Raw genomic sequence first — 16,730 nt, 5'->3', positions numbered from 1 at the left:
CTGTTTTAATCTTCTAAATATGTCGTACCAACTCACCCAACCTTTAAATTTAGCAAGAAACATAGAAGCGAAACAAAACGCGTTTTGAAATGAATAGGCAACGTAGTGAATAGTGAAAATTGTTGACTAGGCAAGTGTCCTCAAAACTTTCTCATTGCAATGTTGTGTGTTTAAAATCTAGATATCAAAATGGTTACATAATTAGGTCGATTGCTGTGTGGTATTCGACTTCCGCCAAATTTAACGGAAACTTCTCAGTTGGACTCCAGAGACCTTTGACGAATATTGGATGTTGGTCTCGTAATGACGGACAAGTATTTACAGGGCTTCAGTTTCTTCGCTCATGTCCCGCTATCAGAGATTAGCAAGAAGAAATGTACCTAGTCTGGTTGGGAAACGCTGCGACATGGGAACCTTTGGCTCTTTACTAATGCGAGAGCATTAACTGTCCCATGGAGCGGAACCGGCGTTGTCTGTAACCGGGAAAAACGGCAGTGAAATTCCCTCCGCGCCGTAGCCGCGAAAAAACGGCAGAGAAGTTCCCTCCGCGGAACGGCTTTTAAAATGGCTGCGAGGCGTAGTTCCAAGAAACGCCACCCCACAGAGAAGCCTTTTCAGTGCCGGTCAGAGGGGGAGGGTGGCGCCCACGCGGCCATCCCGGAGGAGCGGTGGGGGCGAAACACTGTATCACGTGTTCTACACTGCTTTCAGCCATGTCGCGCCCCACACTCCCGTCGGCGCTGCGGCCGCTTGTTCCCCTCAAGTAGTGCTCAGTGGCGTTCAATTGCACAGTTCTGCTTTCGCATTCACAACTCATAAAAAGTGCTTAGGTGTCCTCGCAATTTGTTTTTCTTATATATGAATGAAACTTCTACTGGCTTTTTGCCGCCATTTTTCTCATCGTTTCGTCTAAGCTTTAGATAAAATAGAGCCGAAAATACTACACTGATATAAAGTGCGCCAAAACATTTATCCCACACTGGCTGTATAGGAGCTGTTTATAGTATGTGAGGTCAGTTGAAATAGGCTCCGCAACGGGGTCACGGCGGTAGGTCAACTTCGAAAGAGCATTACAACTACCAACCTCACGTGAGAACACACACGCAGACACATACACAGAAACAAAAAACATTACCCTTTTTATTTATGTTAAAATATACTGTAAACGACTTAATTTTAGCGAGGACCTGACGCGATTCCCTTACCATTTGCGAAAAATAGGTCCTGCGAACAATTCCAGAAAAATGTAAACACATTGGAATTTATATTGAGATCCCACCGCGTCGCGAAAATTAGAACCCGCGAATTATTCTAAAACTTCAGCTTCGACCTAAATCGCGAAAAATTGAGCCCGTGAAAAATAAGTCGTTCACAGTATGCTACGCTTTTTTCGACCCTAATTCAAAATGCCTACGTTTCATAATTCGTGGTGACACCAGTGGAGCGTCCTTCAAATTCAGTTAACATTCAACGATACAAGCTTGAAATAAATATCCCCGAAGGCAGTTCAACTTAATCCCGATAACGACGATTCCGCAGTTACTTAGTGACCCCAGCGTAAGCTTCTATTTCTCAGTATTTACAAAGTGCACAAAAAAAAGGGGGCAATCGCTGCAAAAGCCATCCCTTCAAAGTGGTACCTCTTTAGAGTAGCAGCCCTCAACTCGATCAGGGACGCCCGTTGGCATAGCTTTGTCAGAACCATGATGCATAAGGAGCTTTCAGTGCGGACCTAAAATAGACCGCGCCGAGTATCTGTGCCACCGAGACAATGTGCTTTGATCCACGTCAGATTAACTCGAGCAAACGGAAGCGACGTCTTTCATATTTTCCGTCCTAAGTAGTGTGCCTTCGTTCACGGTTTATCGTTATGGTTTGTTGAACGTAGAGTCCTTTTATTCGTTGTTTTCTACGAGACAGTCTGGAGACGTCCTCAGAGAAATTGGAATAAGTGTTGTCTGAGACAACTCGATCGTGAGGCGGAGGAAGAGGATGGCGTCTGGAGATGCCCGCTTGGAAGGGATATAGGTGCACGAGTTCATCCACATCGTAATTTGATATCGATAGTTTGTTTGCGATTAGGCGCACGTCTGTATTTGTCAAGCTCGAATACTTGAGGAGGAGGAGGAAATTTTTATTCAAAAGCTCATGTCTGAGCCGTCTTAATCTTTCGCACTGGAGTAGGAATTGTGCTCTATAACTTAAGCTAGGGTTGTTCGCGGCGGAGGGTTTAGGATCTTCTGCACTTGAAGAAGTAGGAGGGGCCAGAGGTCGATTTGTAGGGCAGGACGAGGAGGAGCCCAGTTTACCCAGGAGTAGAGAAGGTGGGCAGTGGAGTCCAAAAGAGGGCTGTAAGTGGGAGAGATTATGGCTCTTGGCAAAGCCAGTAGGTGTGCTCGTTCGATTGGTATCCCCCACATACCTGGCAGGAAGGCTGTCCGGGGTGGCCCTGTATGCAGTTGATTGTATTGATCTCAGGGTAGATGGTTAGCCTGTGCTTGGCGAATGAGCCTGGCTTCTGCTATGTTGAAGATGGTGAAGGGTAATGAGATGCACTGCTTCGTTCCTTGTGATTGGAGGCGCGAGCTTCTCGGGGGTTGTATGGTTGTGTGGCTTCGGAGACCAAGGAGGATCGCTTGCGCGGGCCAGAGCGCATGCACGGTCGTTCTCGGGAATGCCGGCTGGAAACCCATTCGAGACGAACGTCAAGTTGAGGGTGAGTGCCCATGCAGTCCTGAAGGGTAGTGCGGATGTGATCTGGCAGGCCTTGACATTCAATTGATCGTAGCGCAGCTTGGCTATGGTATCTGATAGTAATAGTCAAGGTGGAGTGTTTATAAAGGGTGATGGCTTCTTTGCTCGCTTGGGTCTATGCTGTAGTCGGGGAAGGGACGCCGCAGTGTAGGCAAGTAGATGTAGAGTGGGGGCAGATGAGTGCAGTGATGATCCGATATGATCGGATATGAGCATCTGTGTAGTATATGTCGTGAGACAGCCTCGGGAGGTAGTGAGCATAGTTTCGACGGCGCGACTTGTTTCTATCTGGATCCATGTTTCGTGGAATGGGGCGTAATTCTATTCGTGGCACGCCGTCTCATGGTGGTAGGGTCGGACGGATGAGGGGCAGGTGCTCTAGGGTGGCCTAGGCCTTGAAGGATTGCGCTTCCCTGTTTGGGGGCTTCTAGACGGTGTAACTGGGCCTGGTGATGGGTCGCTGTTTTCTCTCTAAGTGTGTTGAAGAGTGCAGTGTTCGTTATTTTGGCATTCGCGGCATGGTGCGGGAACTCCCAGGGCAGTACGGGTGAACTTGCATAGGGAAGCCTCGATTTCGTTTGTATGGGTGGTATCGAGGGTCTTGTATAGATACGCCTACACGAGTCGGGTGTACACGAGTGCTTTGATCAATTTCGAAGTTTGCACTCCCGTAAACCGTGGCGTTGTCATATGGTACGCCGGAGCATGTGGAGGATTCGCTCTAGTTGTTTTAGAATGGTCTTTACTCAGACCGTGCTTCGTCTGTTATGTGGGAAGATGTATCCAAAGAATTTGATGTGATTGCGACGGGGTATGGGGTTATTACCGATACGCAGTTGGATGAGGTTGCGGTATGCTTTTTTTTTTTAGTGTAATCATTGGAGATCGCAATATAAGCATATTTGTCAGCGGAGCGCTTAAGGCCTACGGTGCGGGCGTTGCTTTGGATGATATCGAGTCCTGTCTGGATAGTTTCCACTTGCTCTGCTGGGCTGCCAGTTGAGAAACATGTGGTAACATCGACTGCATACATGGCATGTTGGAGGCCAGGGAGTTTCTGAGGAAGATTCTTCATGGCAAGGTTAAATAGTGTTGTTGATAAGAGAGAGCCTTGTGCTCCTCACCCTTGGTGAGATGGTGAGGATCACATGGGTAACCGTCCGGGCCTAGGATTCTAATCGTTCGGTTCGTAAGGAAGTTCTTAATTTATTTGAGAAGTCTTGGACCAGGGCGAGTGTCTGCGAGGTTGTGTAGAATTGCCGAGTGGTCTACTCCATCAGAAGCCTTTTTAATGTCCATTCCGGCAATCGTACGGAGTTGTGCCGGGCTTTTCTAAGATTATATATCTTCAAGGATGCGGCAGTCGACGTCCTGGGTGCTAAAATGAGAGCGGAAGCCGACCATGGTGGGAGCAAGGTGGTTATGAGCGTCGAGGCGCTACTACAGCCGAAAAGGTCATCTCCTTCTTTAGCTTTCCCAAACAGGAGGTCATGGAGTTGGGGCGGAGGTTGTTGATGGTGGTTGGGGGCTTACCAGGTTTCGGGATGACTAGGACTTTGGCAGTTTTTCACACCATGGCGATGTTTCCAGCCATATCTCATGAAGCATATCTAGGAGTTCAAGTAGCTTGATGTCAGGGAGAGGGAGATTTCGGAGGATTCCGTATGTGATTAGTCGGGTCCAGTGTCTGTGGTACGCGTAAAAAAGCGAAGGGCTGTAAAGAGCTCCTCGAACCTGAAGTCTCAGTTGATAATCTGTGCCTCAGGTTCGGGTGGCGATTGGGGGCAGTGAAGGTTTTGAATGCTTTGTACAAGTGCGGATAGAAAACATATCTGATTTGGCTGGTGAGTTCCGATGGCGACGCGTCTAATGCCAATTTCAGTTTCTATAAAGTGTTACGGGGTCGGCTCTGGCCCAGCAGGGTACGCACGATCTGCCACACTCCTGGAGTGTGGAGATGATCGTTCATATTCTCGCATGTCTCGAGCCATGTGTCGGTGGCCAGTTAATCAGCATACTCCTGAGCTTCGTACGTAAGGCGTGCAATCTCTTGGACAGTGGTGCTGGATTTCTTCTTCTCTTAAGCTTGAGGAGGTGGATGTTAATATAGCTCTTCAGTGCGTTTAATATGGTGTATATATTTGGCCACGGTGCTCATGATGTGTGCGCACCATGCTGTTAAATCAGGGTTAGACGCAGGGAGGTCCATCATCGCCTGTCTGACTTTCGGCCAGTCTACAATTTGGGAAATGTGGCTTTGTGATTGCCGTTTCCGGGTGCCAGGTTTGGGGGTTAGGGTGATCTGTATTATACGGTGGTCACTACCTAGGCTCTCGTCAGTGCTGTCCCAACTTGCACTCATGGCGCTTAGCATCCATGTCAGGTTTGGGGTTGTCTCGTTTTCTCGGGCTGTGCCCTGGCGTATCGGAGTGGACGTATCGTTCAGGAGACTAAGGGGGTGCTGCGAAAACGTCCAGTTTCCTGCTTAGTTCGGAGGTCCTGTCGTATCCCCAGTTGGGGTGCGGACAGTTGAAGTCTTCCAGAAGGAGGAGAGTCGATGGTGCCTTGGCTACTACTACAGAGGTCTGGAGAGCAGGGAGGAGGGAGTTGAGACCACGTGAGGTTCAGTACGCATTGATGATGATCTTCTGTTCATTGTAAGTGGAGTGGGTGATCACGTGCACCTTGGTGGGGAAATTGAGGGGCCTTGAATCGTCCTGGGTGGTTGGGATTTGTTTGCGCCCGTATGTGACCGTCATTGCTTGAGGTGGAGGGGGTGTTTGGTGTCCTTTGTGTCTAGGGACGATCCTGGGATGTATAAAACTGTCGTAGCTGGGAAGGGGAAAGTCGCCGTAGATCTCTTGAAGAGCAATGATATCCGGCTGCGTCCCTGTGTGTAGTATGAACTGCGGGGGGCGGGGGCGTACTTTTTGCGTTTGAGTCTGCGGCAGTTTATTGCCATATGACGAGGGAGCTTTGGGGTGGGGTAGGGTGATGAGGGCGTTTGTTTGGTGGTATAGGCAGCGCGTTTGCGGGGACTTGTGTGCTCTTCTGGGGTGGTGAGGTGTTGCTCGAGTTCGTCGATACAGTCAGCTAGTCATTGGACAGCCTGCATAATGGGGCTAGGGCTTGTTGGATCATTTCGATAATGACAGTGGGAGGGGGGAGACGGCGTGGATGTTAGAAAAATTTGGGAATAAGTTGAATGGAATGCGGGGCTAAGGGTTTGAGGAGGGAGGGGGGCCTAAGTTTGGGTGTCGCTCACTTGTGGTGCCAGTGGGGTTCGGGTTGATGCCTTCGAGGATCGCGACGTTCGATCGTCCTTGGGAGTGGTGGAACACTTGTGCTTATCCGGCTTTGGTGTTCGATCCCGGTTTTTGGCTGTATCGGAGGGTGTCCTGGTATTGTGCGTAGGGCGGCTCAGGCTGCGACTTTGGCTCCGCGGTGCCTGGAGGATGCCGAAGCGGTTTGTGGCAGGCAAGGCTGGCCAGTTCTGCAACTTTTGTGGTGGCTGGGCGACCGTTTGAAAGCGGTGCCCTCTGTGATTGCGTTGCCACTTCTGAGCATCCTCGTCCGCCTTCGTCCTGGGCAGGCAGGCGAGGACGGCGGGTGTTCCTCGTTGCAGTTGCAGCAGTGCGGGCCGCAGTCGGTGGTGTGGTCAAGAAGTCGTGGTTGTAGGGGAGGAACTTGCTGCAGATTGGACATCATGTGATGGAGGTCTTGTCGGAGCACACGTCGGCGCGGCGGCCAATGCCGTTGAACAGCGCACATCGCTTACTTCGCGCTCGCTGGGGAAAGATCGGGTAGACTCCACAGCGAATGAATGCGTAACGGGGAAGGCGCGGGCCTTCAGCGGTGAGAAGAATGGTGTTCATGCGGCCAAGGCGGCGGACTCCGAGCAGTTTGGGCTTCTCAGCATGAACGTGTTCTGAGAGGTATTCGTCAGTGATTTCGTCAGTAATACCGTGCATTACCCCGCGGACACTCAGGGGATCGTTTGCTAAGTAGGAGTTCGTTTCATGCGGCTTACCGTCGATGGTGACGCTCGTGAATTGCAGAGGTTTAGGGTGAGCCGTCGGTCGAAACGTATCGACAGATAGGAGATTTAGCTGTGCGCGGAGCAGTGTAGGCGACTTCTTTTTTGAATTCAGTCAATCTCGTTCCGTCGACAATGGCGTCTCAGAAGGACCTGAAGCGGAGGGTGCCGATGTTGAGTGATTTGCGAGTTTCATTAAAATTGTTGCGCTTCTGGGTTGCTTGGGCGTGAGTGAGGTAGATTGACATGAGGGAGATTACGCCCAAGCCGGCTGGACGTGCGGGCTTTCCGTCATTGTATCGGCAACATGGCGGTGAGACGGTAGGCGGCCACAGCAACGGCGCAGTGTTAGTCTTAGCGAGGCCCGCCCCACACAGGCGGCTCCTTTTTTGCTTACTCGATGACGGAGGCGAGCCGTGGGTCCAGGATTAGGTGGCCCAGGGCACGGAAGACGCTTTTGTACCTCTGTGGCGAGCTTAATGGTCCTTGGAGGAGAGGAGCAGAGGAATAAAAAGTTTAAAGCTTGACCTCGAAAAGAACACGTCTCTGTCTTGTGAGCTTCTTCGCCTTTTTTTTTTTTTTTCTCGAACACTCGAGTTTTGCTAAGGACACCAGATACAACGTGAAAACGACTGCCACGGTCATCTCGTAGTAGAATCACGGTGAAAATGTGAGGATAGACGAAGCTAAAAGCGAGAGTAACGATGACCTATACTGAGCCACATCAACAGCATGATTCTTTGAAAAAACGTAAATTAGAAAAAAGCAGAAGTTTGCGACATATGGTTTTAATCAAAGAACGCAGTGTGAATTCCTAGCTTCATCACAATATATTCCAGAAACTCTGGAGCGTCTACTTTTCTGCCGAACAGCTGGGACAGCCAATCGCTGCCGTCCACGGGAGAGCCCGGCCAATGACAGGGCTAGAAATACGTTTAGGCCTATCGAAACAGTGGGCCCTGTGGAACTGGGCGTGACATTTCGCCATACACAGTGCGGCAGCGAAGGCCGTTTTTGTAGGTCTAAGCATATTACTACACAGACGCGGCGCGGCGCTACAATCCGATTGTGCCAACAATGCAGCGCTGAAAGTACATCGTAACGGCGCTCGTTGTCTCTGTGAGTCTGCTATCACGTGCTAAATCAATCCCGGGCAGAAAAAAAGAAATAGAAAGCTCAGGCTCGCGACGCGTTTTTTCTGCGTGGCGTTGGTGGTTTAGTTGGCCATAGCAAGCCCACAAATACGATGAGCGCCATGACGTTGCACTTTTGCCGCTGTTCGACATAGATCGGCGTTCTGACGTCACCAGAACCGCTACAAAAGAAGCAAACTAACTCCCCCCCCCCCCTCCCGCCCCCCCTTTTCACTCACCGATTTCGGAGAGATTGGCTCTCCGAAAGTGCTTCGCGGGAAAGCCCATACTGCGGATTTCTTGGAGTTAATAAAGGGAACCGCGGTTTGTCGAGGCCGGCTTTCGCTTTCACAGTTTTAAAGCCTCGCGCTATTAGATTCGGACCTTTTTTTTGCATCCCTAGAAAAAAATTCAATCTGCTCGAGGTACTGCGTGGCTTTAGGCCGCAAAACATCGCGCCTATAGACGCTTGCAAGTACGGCCCCAGTGCGCCGCCATCTTGCTGCTGGTGTTGGTAGATCGTCTGATAGTTAAACGTTGCTGAGGCGTAGCCACAGTTTCCAGACTGGCGCCCAAACAAGGCGTTTTTCAACCACGGTGGTCAGACTAGCTCTCGAAGCGCGGCTGCTTGCAAACGTCTATACAGAGGGCAGAGAGCTCCGAGTGTCTGAAAGATTGATTAGAAAAAAGATATTAATTCAACATAAAATAAGCTTCTTCCTAAAACAAAAAAAAAAGTTACATTGTGGGAACTCAGTACTATAAAAAATCTCGAATAATTCCCGTCGTCCATTCTAAGCTAGCAGCCAAAAAAACCAAAAAAAAAAAACCGACTGTTTGTTTGACGATAAGAATCACTGGAGGAGGGGAACAAGGGGGACGTAGGACAATGACAAATCTTCAAACACAGCTAGGTGACTCGTGCGTGACCGAAAAAATCCGCCTGGTCCACTAGAAATGGAGAGGTCTTTGGTTCGATACCAGGACGGGACGGATATTTTCGGTCGCGCAGCACTCACCTAGCTGTGTTTGGAGATTTGCGTTTGTCCTTTGTCCCTCTTGTTCCCCTTCTCAGGGGATTATTTTCATTATTACTGTCCAGCTCGCTTGCACCTCTGCCTTTAATTGCACTATCATCGTTTATTTAGCATTTGTTCAGGGGATACGTTTTAGCGAGCCTCTAGTCTAAACTGCGTACACCTCGCAGTGTCTCAGTTTCTACACATGCCCATTTCTGCAGCGTGCGCTGAATATTTCAAGAAGAAGGTGCGCACGCGGTAAGAAGAAAATCAAATTGAATAGTCGGGATTCAAAGACACGCTCACTCTCGAATGTTTTCTGGCTTATGCGAACGCATGTGTTTATGCTAATCATATAAACGAACTGTACGTTTTCTCGCACTTTACCTTGTTGTTGCGTGTTACACAACTTGCGTGAATGAACAACAAGATCTGGTACTTTAAGTCGACGTTACACAACTATATACTACGTAACTGAACGTTCGCCCGAGGCCTTTAGGTTGTTGTTTACGCGAATCTTTCGAATACATGACATTGTTGTGTCATTCGAAGGTTTAGGGAGGTATCTTAACTCCGTGAAGACGATTTTCACTTCTACTTATCCAAACTCCATTATTGGCGTTATGTAAAAGTTAACTTTATGCACACACACAAAAACAAACACCTCAATATCACCGCGAAACGACTTCTTTATTGCAAATTCACGCCAAAATGAACGACTTTAGTTACATGGCAGGATTTGTACCGGTGAATATGCTTAAAGTTTTATTACTTACGCCGGAGATACACTACTCGTGCGTCATACAGAAGAACATCTACAGACACTGTCAGAACCGTATTCTTTAGGCTAGGTGGCGCAAACTACCGCCAGTTACAAAGGGTGTAGCCATTAACATTTATCCAAAATCCATTCATTTTCTGTACGAGAACCCTGTCACGTTGGTCATACAAAAACTCTCTGCAGACATGTGCGGAGCATAAATATTGTGAAGAAAAAAAAAACGCTCCGAAGATGCTTGAAGCAGATAATTCAGTACGCATGTCTGCTCTGTGACACGTCTTTTTTTATGGTTCACTCGAAGAGTGCGACATTAAGGAAGCCACCTCGGTAACCAGCCTAGCTAGCGGCTGCTTCTCTTCGTGTTTCCCAATTTTTGTCTCGTGTTCGCTTTCTGTTCCCCGGGTCTTCGCAGCTCCATCGCTCCGAAACGTCAACTTCTATTCTCTGGCTCACGGAGATTCAACTTCGCCGTCGGGGACGACTTCTTCCACCCTCCAAGGTCGCCTAATCCATCGGGGCTCCGGCACCGCGCCCGAAATTCACTAATGGCGGACTGCATTCGTCTTAATGACGCACCTCGGGTCGTTGGATCGCTAACGTGGATGAATGGCTTCTCGCCGTCCACTAATCAGTGTTCTTCCCATCCGCGAGGCGCCTTTCTGAGCCCACGGCAGCGACGCGGCGCGAAAGAGTCCGCGTCGCTTCCAGCGTTCTCGCGCGCTGTAGAGGGCATGCAGTAGAGGCTACCAATCGTACGCTTAAAGGTCACCGCCGGTAAACAGTACCTACTGAGTAAACAGGAAACGTTCATTCGATGTTAACTACTAAGTCAATTACTAAGCCAATTAAATGTCGTACCATAATCCCACTGATAGAGTCTCTGACGGACAGCTTAACACGACGATAGAGAGTTTTAGTATTGCTTATAAGAGCAAGCTGTGGGCACTGTGGGTTTGCACTGTGGGTTTGCGTTAGCGTTGCGTGCTCCATGCCGCGCATGCGTGCCGTCGCCATGCTCCAATCCAAGACCGCAATTTTGGGCCCCCCGCACGCGCAGTGTGGAACACGGAAGGCTGACGCAAACGCACAGTGGTTGCGTTCACTCGTATACGCAATACTAAAACTCACTATTGCTCTTCCGTGAATACGATTTCGGTATTAGCCGACGATAAAGTCGAAAAAGAAAGTCGTAGTAAGCGGACACAATAAGATATATCCCGAGTTTATTAAGTTGATTGTGACTAGAGCAACTTTTTTTATTTTTTATTTAATACTTATGCAGCCGAGAAGGTGCTAAGCGAACGAGCTCCGTATATGAGTGCTGTACAAAATCATGTTGCAAGCAACATTAATTAGGAAACTGGTTCTTTCCTAAAAGGAAAGGAGGAACGCCTCAGTTTGCTTCCACATTGCTGGAAGTGCGTGGCGTTTTATTTATTTGCATACTTGTCATCAGGGCCAGAGGTGTTGCCGATGTAAGTGGATCGCGTTTCAAATACAATCAACAAAACATATACCAGCAGCAACAACAAAGAACAAAATATAACGCACATCTTCTAGGGATCCTGACAAAAGAAGGTTGTCACGGCACTGACTAACCTTTCTTGCGTGAAACGTTTTGTACAACTTTTCTACGTGGGCGCCGCCATCTTCAATACTGGAACTTCCGGTATGCGTGAAAACGTCGCTTTCTTCGCGCCTCGACGGTAGAACGTGTGAACATTTTAATTGCAACCGTCAGGCGTTCTTTTTATGACCCTTTTATACTTTTTTACTTGTTCGGGGTTGTGATCTCTTGCTTTTTGTTCGGAACGCATACCGGATAGGGGAGCAATATGGCTGGGTGCGAGGCTAAACGAAAAAAGGTGTATACGCCGAGATTTTGAGATTAAGTGAAGCTTCAAAAAGCGTAATAGCGAATTTCTCCGCTAAATTTATCAGGGGAAATGACGTCGCATGCCTTCGTGTCACGTGACTTACACGCGAATTCAGTTTCCCCTCTAAATTTAACAAAAAAATTGAAGTCACGGGACATGGTCACGTGACTTATACAGAAATTTAGATTCCCCGCTAGATTTAGCGGGGAGATCAACACTACGTGGTAGCAACACTAATTCAGTTTCCCCGATAAATTTAGCGGGGAAACTGATGTCCCATGACTTCGTGTCAAGTGACCTATAAACAAGATCAGTTTCATGTGACCTACACACAAATTTGGTTCCCCCGCTAGATTTAGCGGGAAAATTGACGTCCCGTGATCTACACATAAATTCAGTTTACTACATTTAGCGGGTAATTGTTCATAGCACCATCTATTTCCTTCTTCTTCCTTTTACATTTAGCGGGAAATTTAACACGTGAAAGGTGGAGCTAGCACCACGAACTTCACTCACTCTAGCACTTACTCTACCTCTATCTCTAACTCGAACTCGAACTTGAACTAACTTGAACTCTAACTACCTCTAACTTTAAGCTATATCTTACTCTAACCCTAACTCTAACTAACACTAACTCCACTAAACACTAGGTTTACCGCCAGAGGTTTAGCACCACAGGCGCTAAACCTAGAACCTTTCACTTATCAATGGAATTGCAAGGCAATTTGCGACATATTTCGTTGTAACATGCCTTAGATAATTGAAAGCACGCTTCACATTATTTAAGGCTTATCAATAGGTAGGTAGAAAGAAGAGATTGACTGTCGCCTTAGCGGTACCGTCTAGTCCTGTGTCCGTGCATTCCAGGTTAGACAGCTGCTACAAAAAAGTGGTACCGCATAAAACAGTGTGTAACATATATAAGAGTAACGAGTAACACCGCGTATACGTTTGGGTACCACAGAACGCGCTAACAGTTATCAAATCTGGCACTTATTGCAGTCACGCGCGTTACACGCAGGCGGGTTCACCTTCGCCAGCGCGGTGCTTCCCGCGCTCCTGGTGGCATCGCTGAGCCTGGTGGCGTTGGTGAGCGTCGCGTGCCTGGTGCACCGTCGGCGCCGACGTCGTCGTCTCTGGGATCTGGACGAGCAGGGCTCGTACGAGAGGCTAGACGCCACCAAGCAGGCACCCCTCGCCAGCGAGGGGGCCCCGTCGCTCGAAGACCTGGGCGGACCGAAGGGCACCTCGTGCAGGCGCGGCATCCGCCGGTCCACAGAACCCGTCTTCTACGGCTGCCTCGCGTGAGTGCTCTGCGAAAGCTGGTTTCATGGAAAAATTCAAGTGCGTCTCGGCCATTTCTGGGAAACTCGGAGACGCGCAGGTTCTGTTGAGGCTGGTGAGCCTGGCGCGTGCTGTGCGTATATGTGTGTGACGTCACGCAACCTCATGACGTAATGTGACCTCACGAAGTCACTAACGCTTTGATGTCACGGGACACCGTGATGTCACACCACACCTGAACTACGAGAACTTGACGTGAAGTCACGTGAATTGTGTGTCGGTCAGGCATGTCAGTCATCCCTGAAAGCTGCAACCCAATGTACTATTTGTGTTAAAAGTGTCAAGGAACGTTCCCTGAAATACACCAATAACCAGGGCATTGAGGCTTGACGCCGGAGCTGAAGAAAACTAAATAAGTTATAGCTTACACGCGACACGCACACACAAAATGGCGTTTGATTTGCCTCAAATAAAAACTAAGGAAAAATATTTGTCTACAAGTGGATCAACAACATGCAACCAAAATATCAGTTACACGGTCCCTCCTGCAGTAGGCCTCCGTCTAAACTGCGATTACCTCAACCGGGATTTGAGGGGATTTAAACCATTGAGCGTTCGAATCCGCGTGCTTTTGTCTTGAACCCGACGAGTCGCCCAGTACTGCAGACCAGTCCAAAGACGTGCGGCGTCCCCACCACGTTTCCAATGCGTTATAGTTAACTTATTTTACGGCCCGATTGTACATAAACAAAAAACAAAAACAAAAAAACAAAACAGCATGCGCAAGGTGCTCTAGCGTTGTATGGGGCAACGGCACGACCGTGTGACTTGAGAATGTACCTTTCTTGCAGAAGCGCTTGTAAAATCACGTTATACAAAAAAAAGAAAAAAAAAACTTGCGAGATAAATGATCGTCAGGCTTAATTCGTCGAGTTAATAGGGAGTTTTCATAGACCACGTTCCCCCCCCCCCCCCCCCCCCCCCACCCCCACCGCTAAAACCTCCGCAACAAAGAAGCCTCTACTCCGCCTGCGCGCCGATGGCCTTGACTGTAGAGTTCCGGCTATCGTAGCGGGTTGCGGAGGGTCGTCGCGGGGCGGCGAAAACGATCTACAGAAAACTCACGAGTGAGTTTTAGTATTGCGTATACGAGCAAGCGCAAGCTCCGTGCGTTTGCGTTAGCTTTGCGTGTTCCACATTGCGCGTGCGCGGAGCCCAAACTGCGGCCTTCAATTGGCGCATGGCGACTTCACGCATGCGCAGCGTGTAACACCCAACGCTGACGCAAACGCATAGCGCTTGCATTTTCTCGTACCCGCAACACTAAAACTCATTACTATCCCATATGTTCGCGTAGCGTAAGGCGTGCGTGCACTTCTCGGTCGCCTCCTAGCTGCTTTCGCATTCAACCGAAGTCGAAAAAGGTTTGTCCAACATTAGCATCCATTAAATTGTGTACGAACATGTGAAAATCAGGTATAAGTGGCGAGGCTAGCGTCCTGGTGCCACCTGAGATCCGGTTCCCCGTCTGTCTTCTGGCAGCCAGGATCGCCCCATCGATTTCGTGGTGCCGACGCTGCTCGGTTCGTCTCAGGCGGGCTCCATCGCGAGCCTGGTCTCATCTTCAGACGCCAACTCATCACCGATGGACGCTGCGTCGGGGACTGCAAGCCAGCCCTGTCCGTCTCCTGGAGATCCGCTGCCGGGCATTCGTGAGTATAGACGCGTCTCTGACGTTCCTTCATACATACACTTTGGGAGAAACGTATGCAGCGTTGGTCTAGTGGCAATATGCCACTACTGGGGTACACAGTTGCGAGCTCTTTGCTCAAGGAGGCGCCTCGGCAGCGTAAACTCTTGCACAACAGGAGCAACGGCCAGATAACGCTATGAGCTCGTGTTTCTAGATGTCAGGCGACACCTTTAAAATGAACGTATTTGCTTATAATGCTGCTATAAAAATTGTCTAAAAAGAAAAAAATTCACATGAAGAGATATTTTTTTCTATGCCTGTTGAGCGTACTTAATTGTGCGAGCTTGCTCTCGTTCTTTTGAAAGCTGGCAGTAGTCTGGTATGATGTTGTTTTAAATCTTTCTATAAAATCATGCATGAGCCTAAAATAGTCGAATATGCAAATAAAAGCTTAAAAGGCAAAACGATGAAGTTACAGAAGGCATAAGGTTCCTTGTCTTTAAAATCTCTGAGGCGTCGCCGAGAGAGTCAGCTGCTTTAAAACGTGAAATACCAATGCTGTTTCTTGTTTGTTTTTGTTTTGTCCCAAAAGAAAAAAAAGATTGCCGCCGCCTCCGTTGGCCCTCATCCTTTCAGGGGCGGGCTATCTGGTCCCTACATTCGAATGAATTTGAGAACCCTGGTCTAGTGGGTCAAGCCAACTTTAAACAAAAAAGCACGAAACTCTTCCAGTACTTAATGCAATAAACCGATGCCATCGCATTACGAACGAATAATTATGAAAAGCGAAATTAGTTGGCCACCATATAGGGGCACCAATTCTTCATTCAACCTAATTTTACGAGCAGGTAATAATTATTTGATCACTGAAGAGCGGAGGCAATAGCCAGACAAGGCTCTCTAAGCCAGAACTGTTCGCCAAGCTAAAATCATGCCAACAGGCATTGTTTTCTAGGTTAGGTTACATATCCACGCGTGCACTACTACATACATAACCTATGAGCCGCGATTCGTTTTCAAAACGTTGATTCAACATTTATTAGTCAGTTTTACGATGCGGAGTTTTCTGTTTCCCACTCACTATTCTACTTCGACCAAGTCTTGACGAAGTCAGTAACAGTATTTTTAAATGCACTGCGAATGCTCAGTAAATTTCACAGTCGAAGTTATCGTCTTTTTGTGGGCTTTATTTTCAGTATAATCCGTATAGTTCCTTGACTAGTCTGCATAGGAGACGAAGGACCTGTCTTCATTCCTGCCTGGTTTCCTCTCTATTAACCTGATAGAGGTCGATGTAATCTGAATCACAACTCGACACACTGGCACGTTTAGTGCGGCGCAGCCAAGAAGCATATGTCGCTCTCAGGATGCCAGCGAACACTAGGCAGCACTCAGCGAGGCTTTACTTGATGACCGACTGCCCCTCCATTGCACACAGCGGCAGTCCACCGACTCCGGCCCTCGCTGTTTCGTAATCTCGTTCCAGTTAAAAGCCTCGGAAGGCACCGTGTTGAACTGACTGCAGTATGTCAGCGTCGGGTGTCGGCCCATTCGCCGAAGGCGCACGCACGTCGGGCAGAGTTTCGGACGTGGCGATGCTGGACTGATTTCGATGTGTGAAAGGATTAGAGAGGCTTAGTAGAGTGTGCTTACTACGCTACAGTTTTCGAGCCCTTCGAGCGTGCCGGTGTAGCAACTGTTCCATTAGAGGCAAGGAATACCTTGGAGCTAATCGTGTTTATCTATTACCTAAAACGTTTCACAAGTTCTTGTGATAATTTGAGTCTGACCATGCGAACACAACAAAACGTGCGTGATTTCTGTTTTCTCTTACTGCGCCGTTCTAAAAGACCAAGCCAGAACGAGGCCAAAAATATTTTCTTAGTCTAGGAATTTATTTACTATCTGCCACACTCAGCATACCGTTTCACACGCTCACATCATGCGCACTGCCAGGTCGCAGAGAGTGATGATGTTTAATCCAAAGCTACACTCTAAGAAATGCCTGAGCATCTACTTACCCGCAAAACACTCGAAGAGCCAATCTAAGCGATATACGAAATTAGCTCAGCGAATGAAGAGGCGGAACATCCGTTTAGACCTCAAAATTAAGTCTACGCTGTGCCATTACGCAATGTAAGGCGTCATGATTG

General features: G+C 48.5%; 1 protein-coding gene across 1 annotated transcript in view; it reads left to right on the top strand.

Annotated features, from left to right (window-relative positions):
• Positions 1–16,730, top strand: part of LOC8042068 (synaptotagmin-15) — a 177,582-nt gene that overhangs the window by 82,806 nt on the left and 78,046 nt on the right. Inside the window, exons 2-3 of the mRNA XM_040209224.3 lie at positions 12,603–12,904; positions 14,427–14,596. Of these exons, the coding sequence (XP_040065158.1) occupies positions 12,603–12,904; positions 14,427–14,596 (472 nt within the window). The remainder of the gene's footprint in view (positions 1–12,602; positions 12,905–14,426; positions 14,597–16,730) is intronic.

This window comes from Ixodes scapularis, unplaced genomic scaffold, assembly GCF_016920785.2.
Source record: "Ixodes scapularis isolate PalLabHiFi unplaced genomic scaffold, ASM1692078v2 PGA_scaffold3__209_contigs__length_174095766, whole genome shotgun sequence".
In the NCBI taxonomy this organism is placed as follows: domain Eukaryota; kingdom Metazoa; phylum Arthropoda; class Arachnida; order Ixodida; family Ixodidae; genus Ixodes; species Ixodes scapularis.
Note: the sequence above shows the minus strand (reverse complement) of the source record. Positions and strands in the feature narration are given on the sequence as shown.